The following is a 15,030-nucleotide window of genomic DNA, read 5'->3' as shown; positions in this document are numbered from 1 at the left end:
CAGCAATAAGTGGTCAGGAGGAAGTACCTGGCTGTTGGTATAATATATCCTGAAAACTACTTGTTTATATTTAGATGTATTATTTGCACAGATTAGTCTGATTATAGTGCAGAATGTTGCAATCACATGAAGATTTTTTTTCATTTACAGCTTTAACGTACAGAGAAGTCATTAAGTCTGACCTTAAAACCAAGTCACTTCTCTTTGGTTTGGGGAATTCTGCCATTCCCCATTCCTAGTTGTTGGATTTGTAAGACTATGGAAGTCAGATTTCTTGAGTGACTTGACTGCTCTGCATTAACCCCTTCAAAATACCAATTTTTTTCTTTTAATTTTTTATGCATTACACTTTTTTTGTTTTTCTTTTGAAGAAATAAGGATGATGAAGCTTCACGGATTTGAAAGAAAAAAACAGAAATTGACAATGCTTCTACCAAATATGCTATCAGGATTGCACTTCCTCTTTTAGAAAACAATTTTAATACCTCTCAATTAAATCACATATTTAAGCAGCAGGGTGTTTTGGCAGAAGCCAATTACCACTCACTAATGAACCCTCGTAGTTTGCTAAATTATTTTAAATGAATGAGAGTACATTTAGCTTTCTAACGATAGTACATTTAACTTCTGAAACAACTTTGATCAAGTCCACTTTTCTTCAGACTGCCTGCTGTGCTAAACTCTTTATTCCCAAACCCCACTCAGTTAATCTGAAAAACTGTTAATCAGAAACATAAAATTAGTTTTCCTCTTAGAAACACAAAGTCTACTGGAAAGTACTTAGCAAATTCGTCACTATTCTTTTACCTCCTCTCAGTGCTGAAATCTGGCCGAGTCTTCATACTTGACAACACTTTAGGTAAAGATGACTGGAGAGCTTTGTTTTTTTAATTGGAAGATCTCTGTTTCACACTGTGTTACCTTTCCAAAGAACACCTACATGTTTCGCCAATTATTTGAGTTATCACAGTTACAAAACTAGGGTAAAACTTGGTTCAGTTTTTCAGTTCCTGGTTGGATATTATACATGGCCTGCATAAAGTCACAACATTAGGCAAATGGTTCCTGCTTCTTTTGTAATGTGAAGCCATGTCATTTGTTGAGTGTGATGGAAAGAACTAATTTAACAGTATTCCTCTTCTCTTTTGGATCAGAGTACAGCTGTGAGAATGAAGACTCCAGCTGTTGTTTTTTCTTTTCAGAAGGAATGTGCATTTCTGTCCTCTCCTGCTAGCCTCATGTCTTCCAAGAATTTCATCTGTAATACTCAGGGTTTGCCAAGGACATTTGGTCTCTCTGCTACATACTTTATTTATACGCATTTTGCTTATACACATCGGTGTCAAAAGTCAATACCCTTATACATGCTATTAAATCTCAGCTTTTCCCTAGGAATCGGTTGCTATCAACTCCACTTAATATCGAGAAACAGGAATCCAACTTGTGAGGTCTTTGTGAAGCTATGACAACAGCAGCAAAGGAAAAGATTATTATTATCATTTAAGATTACAAATGTTTCTGCTGATATCTCTTTCAAGAGATACCTATCTTCAGACCTTCTCTTTAATCTTTTACCACTCCTATAGTGTATAGTTCTTCCAGAAATCTGTGTTGATTCTCAGCAGAGTTGTCCAAATTATCAAAATATCTATTTGATGTAGTATACGATATTTACTTTTTATTGTGTGCCTTTTCAGTTCCAGGCATTTAGATATTCATGACAAATATTATGGGGAAAGAATTACGTTTAACTGTCAGTAGTTCTCACCAAGGAATACATAAAACTGAATCAAGACACTTAAAGATTCTTTCTACAAAATTGGCAAGAATCCCCATTTGTCTTTTCCAAAACAGTAATATTTATTTATCTAATGCTTTAAATTTTCTAAAATGTTTTGAATTCCAGTGCTGATTATATGAGCAGTGTGTGTATTGAATGTGATTATTTTATGTATATCAGGAAAAGATACACACTCATTTAACCACGACTGTAGTGCTACTTGAAGAGAGGAATGACTGCCGTTCTGAGGTGGACTGCTCGTATTCATTCATTGTTTCTATATATTTCTATGTATTCTTTTATAGGGAAATAAGTTTACAGCTGAGTCAAATGTTGTGACGTGACAAAAACCTCCAGCTAACATTCAGTATAGGAGAGACCATTTAATCTAGTTGCATTATGGGTTTCTTTTCTGTTTGGTGCTGATACAAACTGTCCCACTGTATATTCACTGTGGTTAAAACCACATCTTCCAAAAGCACAGTATGTCTGTGGCAATCACATTGGAAGGAAGCCACACAGAATGAACAGTTGGCTTCAGTCACTCCCTGTTTCTCCCAGTAAAATTTCTGCTTTTACAGAGCACATCCCAACACTGACAGAAATTACAGAATCAACACAAAATTTTGCTCTACGAAATTCTCCAAAGCAAAGCGTTTCCGTGGATTTGTGCCCACATGTAGAAAGGACAGACATGCAGTGATAAACTTTGCCTAACCAGGAGCGATTTCGTTTTAACAAGTTGGAAAAGCTGAAGGATACACAAGGCCAGACAGCTCGCACACCGTGAACCCCACCTGTGTACAGCATTATGATTGCACCGCCTGAGGATGGAAGAGGCTGTACAAATCCCCATGGCAGCATTCAGATCTGTACTGAGCCTCACTTTTAGTCTTTGAGCAACGTCACTGTGAAGAAACATGCCAAGTTTGCCCTCTTCCCATGCCTGGCCGCAGCTCCCTGTGGCCATACCAGCACATGCACTTGGGCCTGCTCATAAGCCTTTAGCTGTCTCTGGAAAGACTTCCACCAAGACACAATATCCTGAATAACTTTCCCTAGTGTCCCTTGTTCCCAGTGGGTCTTCTCCTGCTGGAAAAGACTGCTGCCCACGTAGGACTGACACACAAAGGGCAGAAATAGCACCAGGTGGCAACGTAGATTTACTTGTTCTGTATTTGTTTAACCCATTGCACATGCCAGACCATAATTTGGCCCCTAAATACAGTGAGCAAATTGGTTTGTTTTATGCAAGTCATGGGGAACCGGGTGTATTTAATCAGGATGTTAAATATTAGACATTATATGGGTACAAATTCTGGGTGAGTTAACTTTAATAGAGGTTAAAATACGAATAGATTTTTTTTTTTATGATCCAGATTTGTAGTCCACTGCTTCAGTTCTATGGAGCTGCAACATTATTTTTATTTTTAAACAGGTTTTCCTTCTCAATATGTCCCTAAAGGAAAGTTGTTCTGAAAGTGCTGAGTTTATTCAAGGTTGCTCGCATTTCAGCCTGACAGTTTCAGTGGGGCATATAAATCTCTGAACAACAAAGGACTAAATTGAAATCTCAAATTAACATACTTCCTGGATTGGCACAATTTTCTTTTTCTAAAATTGCACAGATGAAAAGAAATTTTAAAACACTTCAGAAATACCTGCTGCTTTTTGTTGCACTGCAGTTTCTTTAAATTAAATGTATAGGAACCTAGCTTGCTACCTCTGACAATGCTCTACATTTCTTGGAAAGAATTCTGGACATAAAGATTGTTACTCATAAAATTTATGTTCTCTAAACTCTGGACATTATTCATAAGTTTGTTTTTTATCAGAAGCCTAATTGTAAACGATTTGATTGCAGTGCTTTACTGCCCAGATAGAAGTGGAAATTGTAAGCATATGCCTATTCTGTTATTTATTTATTTTACATTTTGAGTGCCAGTACACTGCTTTAAATTGAAATATAGTGTAGGAATATTCTTCCAGTGTTTGCACGAGAAATGTTACATAGATGTCTTTGCAAATGCAATAAGTGAAAAAATCAACTATAAAAGATTAAGTATTCGTTCTTAACGATTCTCATGCTGTGGGAGATAATAGGTAACATCATGTATCATAAATCATTTATCCACAGCTGTGGTTGTGATTGGTTGTATTATTTTTTTTCCTTACAAAGGTGAAGATGTCAAACCATTTACTCCTGAGAAAGCCAAGGAAATTGTGATGTCACTGCAGCAACCTGCAGTCTTCTGTAACATGGTTGGTGACTGGCCAGCCCTGCACTGGGATGTGAAACACCTTTCTGCGATGCTGGGTGGAAAAACAATACAGTTCAGGATAGGACTGAAGACAATGGATTTAGGTGAGACTTAAACATTTTCATTTTTTCAAATTCTCTGCCTCTCTGTTATCACTGTTCACTTTCTCATGTATTACTTTTCATCATAGTTTTTGATTTTTAGTCAGTAAATTTGGCCTACACTGAACTTTCCTTTCTTGTGTGCTTATTTGTAGTGGGAAATGTGGTAGATAACACTAACATACAGGAATCAACAGTCTCAGTTTCTTTTCCTTGCTGCGTAGAATGTGTTTGGTCTTGTTCTTTTATGTGATTTAGGTGTTCACACTGACCGAATTTCTACATACACAAACATTAAAAAATTAGATGACTAAACAGGCTATCTTTTTTCCATCCATAAAATGTAGATATAATACCTTCCTACTAAAGGCTTGATAAGACTCTGATAGCTTTTGGTGCTTTTAAAATCCTGTGATGAAAAATGTTATAGAAGTACAAATAAAGTCATCTGATGCCAGTATAACAACTTCAGCTCTAAACCCTCATAGAATCATAGAATCACAAGGTTAAGATTCACTTAGAGATATATAAGCATGCCAGAGCAGAAAGGCCAGTTTTACAGTTGATTTTAAATACTACAACTACTGTCTTTGTAGCTCTACAATACTAGTCATGAAGTATCCATGCACAGAAGGAGTTTCAGGCCAGTCTGGGAAGATACAAAATCCAAAATGGCAATCAGATAGCCACTTCAGAGGTTATTCAGTGCTTATTTTAGACTCTTTATATCCTTAGCCCTCCCAGCCACAGGCCAAAATACAATTTGTCCCCTGCTTTCTCCCTTTCCCATGAAATATATTCTCTCTCTTCGATCTCTTTAGTATTTTTTTCCTAGGCCAATAACCCCCAGGTTTTAAAAAATGTTCAGTGTAAGTCAAGTTTTTTCTACACCTCTTCTAGCTATTATCCATCTCTTCTAACCTTCTTCAGTTGGACCACCACTTTCCTGGAGCATAGGGACTGCATAGAGACTCCAGAAGAGGCTCTGCCACTCCTATGGAAGTGGTTGGATTACATCATATTATATTACAACACCATGAAATTTCCTTTCTTCACATCATGATGGTAATAATATTTCATGTTCAATTTTTGCAAGAGAAGTGATGAAACAGAAAGAAGTGTTAGAGGAGAAATGCTTAGCATTTTAGGATTTCAAAGCATATTACCAGCTTGGATTAATGATCCCTGTATCATCCCTTGGGGAAGCAAGTGTTATTTATCCACATTCTATAGACACGAGAGCTGAGTTGTAGAATTAATATGTTGGTACAAGTCTCCATCAGTGTGACTGTACTTCAGAGAGGTATCAACCAGTTCTTGCACAAAACATTAGAGGCACTCACCAGTTTCCAGCAGCGAAGAAAGTAAACGTCGCATATATGTGACATTTTCCTTGACACCTTGTTAATGTACCTGAGTTCCAATCTGCGGAACGAGCGCGGGTACAAGGATAGTTTAGGTCCTAGTCTGCATTTATCAGTGGGCATTTTTGAGTGACAGATGAGTGTTCCAACTAGGAAAGCTTCTGATGAGATTCACAGAGTTGTGGGTAAGTGACAGACTGTTGGTACCAACTAAGTGGCTAAAACTCATCACTTGAGAATAACATAGCCACTAAGGATATGGCTTACACTTGAAGTTGTACCTTGGAACTGCATCTGTCTGTATTTTACATTTTCCTAAAGGCATTGATTCCTAGTCAGCAATCAATTTGTCTCCAGGAACCTCCATTACTTGCTAATGTGAGCTAGAAGTGTCTTCAGGAAGATGGGTAAGGCTGTCAGGAATTGTACTATAACTGAATGCAACTTGTGTTGCTATAAAAGATCTGCATTGTAAGGTTGTATTAGTGAAGCCGTTAGCCAAACCATCTCAGAATCTGAAATAATGTAATGCATTTCATGTCATTTGGAAAATACTTGATCTCACTCTTGTGTAACAGTTTTTCAGTGAGGGCCTTTATTTCTTATATTTGCTCACTCCAACTTTTGCAGACGAAACAGAGGCAGTGGTGTGGTTAGGAAAAGCGACAGCAGAATACAACTCAGTTACATTGAATATTATGTTGAATGTACTCTGAGTATCCCTTCTGTGTTAACACTAAATTAATTGACCTTAGACTAGAATAAACTCAAGATTAGTTGGCACCGCACCTGGCACTCAATTGGAAACACACAGAAGCAAACTGTTTTCTTCTATGTGAATGCATTTTCGTGTAACTAAAATGACTGCTTCAGAGTTTCTGAGATTATTAGGTTCATCTGGAAAATCCTAAATAATTTGAAACTTCTTCCTATGACAATTTCTCATCTTTCTTTGGTAACACATCTGCAACTTGTTGGGGGAATCTTGAACTGAAGGCTCCTTAGTATAACAAAGTGAGAACTGAAAACACTGCAACTCAGCGAGAGCTGCTTAGATTCTGGTATTTGCTTTTCTTGCTGATTTGGAACTTCTTCAGGCACACAGAAAAAGGTGTATATGGCAGGTGAAACATGGAAAACATGGGAGCTAGCAGTATGTGTGAACTGTTTGCTTGAATTATTTATACACACCTAAGTGTAGGTGTTTGATAGTATTCAGTCTGATTACACAAGTTAAACAGAATGTGTCTGTTAGAGGAAAAAAAAATGTAATCAGAGGATTAAAAATTGACAGAGATAAGATACCTCCAAAGAGAATACCAGCATCCATTTCAAGAGCAAAAAAGGTGCAATTAATAAAAAAATCTGTACCTATTTAATTCCAGCCAGACTAAAATATTTATTTTTTTGAGTCAGGCTAACTGGGTGAGCAGCAGCTATTGAAGTTGAGTTTCTGGCAGAGAAAACGCAGCAGTATAGCATGAGCAGTACAGCTCATGTATCTGATGGCCACCCAGAAAATACCAACATCTGCAAAGGAAGAAGAAAAGCTTCCTCAAAATGGGCTTTTTTTTTTCCCTACAGACTTCTAATTTTGACCATTTATCTGGTTGCTTATTGAAATGAATAAATGAAGCATTTACTATGAAGAAGCTGGAAAGAGCAAGAGACTGTCATGCTGATCAGCTGTGAGTCATGAGATCTGTGGAGGAAGTTTTTTCTTAGAGATGCTGTTGTGGAGCTGTCAGATACACAGCTGGATAGGAAAGGGCTGCAACTTTGACAACCTGCACAAGGAGATTCGCCACCAAGGACAGTAGAAGAATTCAGACCTGAGAGTGGCTACAGATTCCACTGCTGAATAGAAAGCTGTGAGGATAATACAAATACCATAGGCTGAATAAATACCATGTGAAGCTGGGGTTAGATGTGGATGGACAGTCTTTTGGTTTATGAGTGTGCCTGTGCTTCGTCATAATGTTAAATTGTTATTCTTGGCTTGGATGATTCGATTAAATAATTTTAATTCTGCAGCAGCTGTGAATAGATATTTGGTTCTCTTTTAAGCTTAAAGAAACAGAGGAGACATTCCACTTTCATTTTTACTAGAGCTTTAGGATATTTTCTAAGGCTATTACCTTTTCTCATACATTTTCCTTGATGTACTCTGCAAATAGTATCTCTGAGTAGAAAACAACTTGACATCTGTCAGGACTAGACCTTAACTCAGGAGGAGCTGCTGTTGCTTCCCTCCTTCAAGCCTACAGATATTGTAGTCACAGAATCACAGGATGGTTTGTATTGGAAGGAACCATAAAAACCACCTCATTCCAACCCCACACATTCCAGTGCCTCACCACCCTCATAGTGAAGAATTTCTTCTTTATATCTAATCCAAATCTACCTTCTTTCACTTTAAAGCCTTGTCCTTTCCCTCTCCAACTTTCTTATAGGCCTCTTTTTATATACCGGAAGGCCACAATGCGTTCTCCCCAGAGCCCCAACTCCCTAAGCCTGTCTTCATAGGAGAGGCGCTCCAAACCTCTTATCATCCTTGCAGCACTCTTCTGGACCTGCTCCAACAGCTCTGTATCCTTCTTGTGCTGGGAGCCCCAGGCCTGAACGCAGTCCTCCTCATGGGATCTTTCAAAGGCAGACTAGAGGGCGAATATTTATTTTTCCATAAGCACCCACACCTCAGTATCGAACTAGCTATAAATTAAATGAAGAATGTTGCCTTGAAAAGACTGTATCCTGGAAGATGGTATTGCCATTCACAGTTGGATTTTTTGAAATAAAGCTCAGAGTGAAATACATTGGAAGCTAGAAAGAGCATATTTCTTGCTTTTAAAATACTTGCTCCTGAGTTATCTAGGAAAATAGGCAGTGTCTTGAGCACTCTTTGTTCTCATCAAAATAATACAGATATTGAGCCACCTTCAATAGTGCGTGTATCTTTTATCTAATTTTTCCATCAGAACATCTTTTAGTGAAATGATGTGCATTGCATTAATGACTCGATATCAGGAGACAGCATTGAACTGCAACATGGAGACAGAATCAGATACAGGGTTTTTTGGTTACTGCAGGCGATTTGTGTGTCGTGCATGCAGTTCCTAGGTTAGGGAGCCCTTATACTGCAGAGACCCAGGTGACGTAATGCTGAATAGTGGGGCTTATCTGGCATGTTTTAGTTAATGAATTTGATAGCAAGGGGAAGGAAAACTGCTACCTAGGCTACTACAATGGAAAATGACAGAATGATGGTGATAAGGGTTTGCAAAAGCTGTTTTCCCACCCAAAAGGAATAAGAACAAATGTATGAGACTGCATGGGAATAGCTGTGATAACAAAATGAGAGCAGTAAAGAACTAAGAGCTGCTGCTGCTGCATGACAGTGAAAGGATCCCATTTTTGAACAGCTCTATGCCAGTTACACAAGGTTAAACTGCAGCTCTGTCATTGTCATTCACATAGACTGCAGTAATTTTTATCCTCCATAGTGGTTATAGTACAGTAATTTTGGAGCTTTTTAAAATGTTGGATAAGTCTCTTTGAAGCTGGCACAATTAGCAGCTGTGGGAAAGGAAGATCTCAGATAACCAGAAGGAAAGCCTGCTGTGATGGAGGTTATCTTGTAGGTCTTCCAAGTGACCTGACCATGAGCTGGAAGGCTGTATCAGGCAGCGTGACCAAAGCACAATGGAACAAAATACTGCCAGTAATGCTGTTCTTTTGTCTGGCAAGGAACACCACATGGCCATTTCTTCTGTTCCAAATGAAAAATAGATACACAGCATTTTAAACGGATCACTGACATGCGTGTGGCTCCATACTTTGCTTCCTATGCATTGATGTGTTGATTTAGTCATGCTTTACCTGGGAAAGGTAAAAATGAATAAGTCCAGCTACAAAAATCCATGGAGACAAAAGAAGGGGTACAGTATGCACTGCAATCTGCACTTGTGTATGCATTTACAGCTCACATTTGAGAACAGAGACCATATAAAGATGGAGTCTAAGATGTTTAGGAGTTATGGATGTATTATTGAGTTCCTGTGCTTAATGGTGCCTTGCACATGAGCAGCAGTAACTATTGGTGTGCTTTTACCTCACAGCAAGTTCAAGATAACAGTTTAAGTGAACCTCTCTGGTTCACTTAAACCTTAATGAAAAACCAATAATCTCAGAACTAATTATAAGTTAGATGATGAGAACTGTTTTATTGACCAGAGTCAAGCTACCTATTCCTGCTTTGTATTTCATGTTACATTTACCCAGGGCCAACAGAAAAACTACTTATTATTTTGACTAGTTTTGCATTCATTACAATGTTTGGTTTTTCTTTTGTCATTCTAGTACCCCAATTTGAAACCAGCTGTAGCTATGTGAAGGCTACTCTTGAAGAGTTTTTGGCTTGGAGTAGTGGACAGCCTTCTTGTCTCTCTGGACCATTCAGTTGTTTCAAGCACTCCAAATATTGGGCTTACGCTGACTACAAATACATTGCTAGGATATTTGAAGACAAGGAGGAAGTTTTCCAGGTAAAGCATTCATATTAGCTCCTACTACCTTTTATCACTGCAAATTATCTAGCATAGCTTCTGAAATTTCTGCTGCAATTCCCTCTATTTAAGTAGTAAAGCTATTGGCTTTCAGGCTTATACCACGAGGCTGCCAGCCAAAATTCTGTGTCTCCCTGTAAGCTTGAGACCAATACCAGATCTAACAAAACCAGCTGTTGGATTGGCACCACTCCTCGTTTAGCCCTCCACAGTTCTGTGACTGGAGGGAGGACTTCCAGAGCAGGCTCAGAGAGCACTGAGTCACATGCGTGGGTGATGTCTTGATAGTTGGACTAGATGATCTTAGATCTTCCAACCTTAATAATTCTATGGTAACTTATACTTGTTTCCAAATGCAGGTATTTGGACACCTTGCTGGTGTATTTTCTTTCACTTTTTCAGTGGCTATCTGCTATTTCAATGTATTGGCTCATCTACATTCTCTCTACTACTGCTTACAAGGGGGCAAAATTAAGGATAGCTATACAAATGGTGTATTTTATCAAAAGATATGCAGAAAGAATAGTAATTGAAGCCTTATTCATTCCTACACTTTCAGTCATGAAGATGGAATCATAATTTTCAGCAAGTATTGTATCATTGGGATGGTGGGGAGTGCAAATTGATAAGCTCTTTCAATTAATTATTTCCTCAGAAAGCATTTCCCATGCTTCTTATATGTATTTTATTCTTTTGTATCAGCAAAACGGGTACTTCTCAGTGCTCAATCTTTTTTTCACACTGTCTCATTTCCCTTTATTATGTGGTTGGACCACAATGTTTGGGGGAGCACCTTGCCTTTTTCCTACCTTTCCTGAATCATGAGCAACACATAACTGATACCAGATCTTATTTTCCAAGATTATTTTGAAGCTTCAGGGATGTTTCAGGATTCTCCAAATTTGAGTCTCAAATTTGTCTGTGGTTCTTCCTTGGCCTTCACTTTCTGCCTGGATAGACAGCATTTTGCTGTGTTTTATGGCACAAAGCTCTGAGGATACCTGCATCTCAGAAGACCTGGACAGCCTGCTGCTTCATTTGGTCAATAAACCCACACTAGAAGGAAACAACTCTTTCCTCCTTCTTCCCCTTAAAGTACAAAATCAAGTCTCCAAGAATTGCATTTCTGTGTAGGTATCACACCACAACCTCATCACCTGGCCTATAGCAAGCAACAGATTGCACTGTTCTTTTAGAATTAACGGATGTAATGGTTATGCCACAAATTTTTTTAAAAGCAGAATCTGGTAAGGAAAAAAAAAAAAAAATCGATGGTGTTAGGCAAGCAAATATGGTGTGTGTCATCTGCCAATTTCCTAGGCATGGGAGTGAAATACATCAGTCAGCTCCAGACTCATGGATTTTGAAACACCGCTACGCAATTTATACCAGCCAAAAGAAGTCTTTGTAGAAATTCTCTTCCACTCTTGTGTGAATTTGATGATAACCCCTTTCTTCATTTTAGATTTTATTTAGATTTACGTAAGGTGACTTGAAGGGGAAAAGAAGGCCAAATGTGCTGTTATTTATAGTGATTAATAGGGCCATTTAGAAGTTGTTTGAAATTTAGATTGCGCTGTTTATCATTTACAGTTGTGTGGGCTAAGGTAATGATTCCATTATTCTAATCTATGAGCAGTATCTAGCATCTTACATTTTTTGTTCAGTTGATATTTCATTACAGAGTTTGAGATATAAATCAGAAGCGAGATATATGCACGAAGCTTAAATAGAAATGAGACCTTTTAAAGTGACATACGGGCACAGATTAACTTCATTATAAGCAGCAAATGAAATAAATATAATTCACAAGTAATGTGCCATCTGTTACGGTTGGAACACCTTTTAGCACATTTCTTCTGGCTGTGGCTTTTTATTGTAGGAAAGGAGCCTACTGTGACGAGATTTCAGAAATCCTACCAGTTCCTTTTCAGCTCATTGGTTAAAAACTATTTTACCCATAATGGCTTCAACTGTTTACTACAGCTGAGGCGTTTTCAGAAAGTTCTTTTAAGTCAAATATTGATTACGTGCGCTTTCTTTCCACTTAAATTGTAACAAAATACAAAAGCTATTTAGGTGTGAGATTAAAGTGTAGAGACGGTATTACGCTTAACTTTATCACTGAAATACTTGTATTGGATTTTAAATTTTATGGCTGCTGAAATCTATAGGAGCAACTTTTTCTGTTTGATTTTTTGCCGCTTTTGACAAATGTTTATGTTAGACTTCTGCATTTTTTTTTCCAAACACTGTCTTTGAAATCAATAGCTCTCAAATTCAAGATCTTGAGCAACACCTAATTTTTGGGAAGGCTATCACTCGTTTTCCTAATACGGAGTCACAGTGAAGTTACCATTATAGTCATGTCTAGCTGTAGATTTCCTCACCCATAGATCTTAATGAAGGATGGTCACCCACCTGTCTGCAATCACCTGGCCTATATACTTAAATTGGGAGGCCGGACTCCTATTTTCTGTTTAGAAACAGTGGGAAAAGAGTGGCTTCTCCAAGCAGTGACAGAGTGTGCTTTGACAGGAGCAAGAACCAAACTTGAAGTGGGTTCCTCAAATTAGGTGGGATGAGTGATCCTGAATGTGCTTTTCTGAAACAGAACAAGTATCACTACCTTCCTTTTCAAGATGGAAAACCTAAAGCTCAGAGATGAAGTGATTTGGCTGAGACCAGGAAGCCTGGAAGTAAATCTGCTTTACATTCACCACCTCCACAGCTACAAAGGCAAAAGAAGAATGCATCTATTAAATGCTAAAGAACTTAAAAATAGTTTGCCACTGGGGCGCTGATAGGATAAAGTCTGTGTTTCCAAAATGTATGGAGAAAGCTGATGCAGGAGCAAAGAGGCAGAGAACTGGTGTGCTGTCTGGATTATGAAGTTGTATTGGAAAAGGGATGGAGGTTTTTCCTTCCTTTCTTCCTATTTCTAAGTGCCATATACAAGGATTTTTCAAACAGCAGTTCTGAGCCTAGGTGGATGGTTAATGCAGAGAATAGGAAAAGAAACGTGTTTGAAAATAAAGTAGAGAAACCATGTGTGGCCACAGAGTAGGTAGGCAGTCCTGTAGAACAAACAGGTAACTCGAGTTATGAAAGGCTGGGATGAGAGATGGAGACAAAGATTTGGGAGGCTGCACAGGGGGGAAAAAAAAATAAAGAAATAAATAAAAATCAGTGGATGTGCTCCTGGAGAGGAGGATTTTGGAGGAAGGGGCACAGGCTGTGCATGCTGGAACCCCTACTGAGGAGCAACAACTGAAGCAGTCAGAGGGGAACTGAGAGGTGGAGGGAGAGCACAGGAGACTGAGAGAACTGAGCAGAGGATGTGGATCTGTGTAAAGCTTACATAACTATCCTTTTCATTGCTGCAGGATGTAAGGTGGTCTGACTTTGGTTTTCCTGGAAGAAGTGGAAAAGAGAGCACGCTGTGGGTTGGTTCAGAAGGAGCAAATACTCCCTGCCACTTGGACTCGTATGGCTGCAATTTAGTGCTGCAGATACAAGGAAGGTAACAAATAGATGCACGTAGAGCAAATACCAGAAGAAAGATTATGCTATGAAGCTAACTTTTTACTCGAGTATTAATTTTAGAATCTGATCATTTTAATTTTCTGAGCTCTGAGTAACTGAAAAGCATCAGAACTGTTTTGTAGGAAGTGGCAGAATTTAGGGGTTTGGAGTTTGACTGGGGTGTGAAGGGAAGATATATTTTCTTCAGTTAGATGAAATTCCATTCCAGTCTGTATGTTACCCAATACTGAACATTTTAATCTTCCTAGTAGTTATGAATTCAGGAAGCTGGAATCAGGAGATAAAGAGTTAAAAAGTCCAGAAACAAAATGGAAACAAACTGCTTTAGACTTTACAACATTCCTCTGTGCAAGAGCTTCTAACAGGCTGCTACAGTTAATTTGAAGGGGGAACATCAGGATGGGAGCAGCAAGCAGTAAGCAAAGTTAAAAGGGACATTTAAGGCTCCAAACTCATTATGGGGACATGTGGCTTTGTTTCTATTTCTTTCTGCCTGTTTGCCCACTGTCTTCTTTATTCAGTGTTTTTTCTGCTGTCCTTGCATATTTGTCCTCAAGTCTTTTTTTCAATCTATTATTACTGGAGTAATTCTATAGTAACAAAGTCGCATGCATTTTTTTAGATGTGATTTAGTTTATAGCGGAAGGAAAAAATTGCCAGTGGAAATTTAATGTGATTAATTGCCCTGACATGTTTTATAAAACAATTAAGTCACAGCTGCCATGTGATTAAGGTGCAGGACCAGCAGGCAGGCGTCCTGCCTTCTTTTCTGGGCGCTGGCACTGACTGGCATTAAGGCCTGAGGCAAATGAATGTGTCATCGTCTTATCTGTAAGCAGAGTAATTCTCTTTAGCTCTCAAACCAGCTTTCACTCATGCCTGTTAAGAACCCTCAGGTCCTTGGTTGAATGTACAGCAGAGACACTCTGGAAGCCCCTCGGCACTGCTCTTATTGCTGCAGCCAGTCCCCAGGACTGCTTGTGGCATCAGTCAGTGTTATGCGTTGAAGTCCAGACACTGAGATGTATATGGGAGCCAGAATTCTCAATGAAAACAGTGATATTTACATGCCAAAATACATCCTAAGGATCAACATAAATACTGGGTGTACTATAGCAATCTAGACCCAGTACCTGCCCTGCCCTTTGATCTCTACCTTCAGGTGGTAAACTCCAGCCAGAGTTCTAGCATCACACTGCAGTTTTGCCTTCCTCACCAGGATGCTCCCACCCCCTCCTTATTCTTTTCAGGGACAGGAGAATCCCTGCAGCATTTGCATGGCCTGAAAAGACAAAGTTGTTTTCCTCTTCATGGCAAAGCCTATAAATAGATGGCAAACTTCAACAAGCGTGTGAATCCCACACTTCTCCAGAGCAGAAAGAATCACTTTTGAGACTCACAAACAAGACAGGA

The 15,030-nt window shown here is 38.7% G+C and overlaps 1 protein-coding gene across 1 annotated transcript in view; it reads left to right on the top strand.

Moving 5' to 3' along the window:
- HSPBAP1 (HSPB1 associated protein 1) overlaps positions 1-15,030 on the top strand; it is a 32,895-nt gene that overhangs the window by 6,390 nt on the left and 11,475 nt on the right. Inside the window, exons 2-4 of the mRNA XM_042827042.1 lie at positions 3,960-4,145; positions 9,866-10,050; positions 13,458-13,594. Coding sequence (XP_042682976.1) covers positions 3,960-4,145; positions 9,866-10,050; positions 13,458-13,594 — 508 coding nt within the window. The remainder of the gene's footprint in view (positions 1-3,959; positions 4,146-9,865; positions 10,051-13,457; positions 13,595-15,030) is intronic.

Source organism: Centrocercus urophasianus, unplaced genomic scaffold, assembly GCF_019232065.1.
Source record: "Centrocercus urophasianus isolate 14NV4802_14NV808 unplaced genomic scaffold, USGS_Curo_1.0 seq_28, whole genome shotgun sequence".
In the NCBI taxonomy this organism is placed as follows: Eukaryota; Metazoa; Chordata; class Aves; order Galliformes; family Phasianidae; genus Centrocercus; species Centrocercus urophasianus.
The sequence above is the reverse complement of the archived record's forward strand: the minus strand, read 5'-3'. Positions and strand labels throughout refer to the sequence as shown.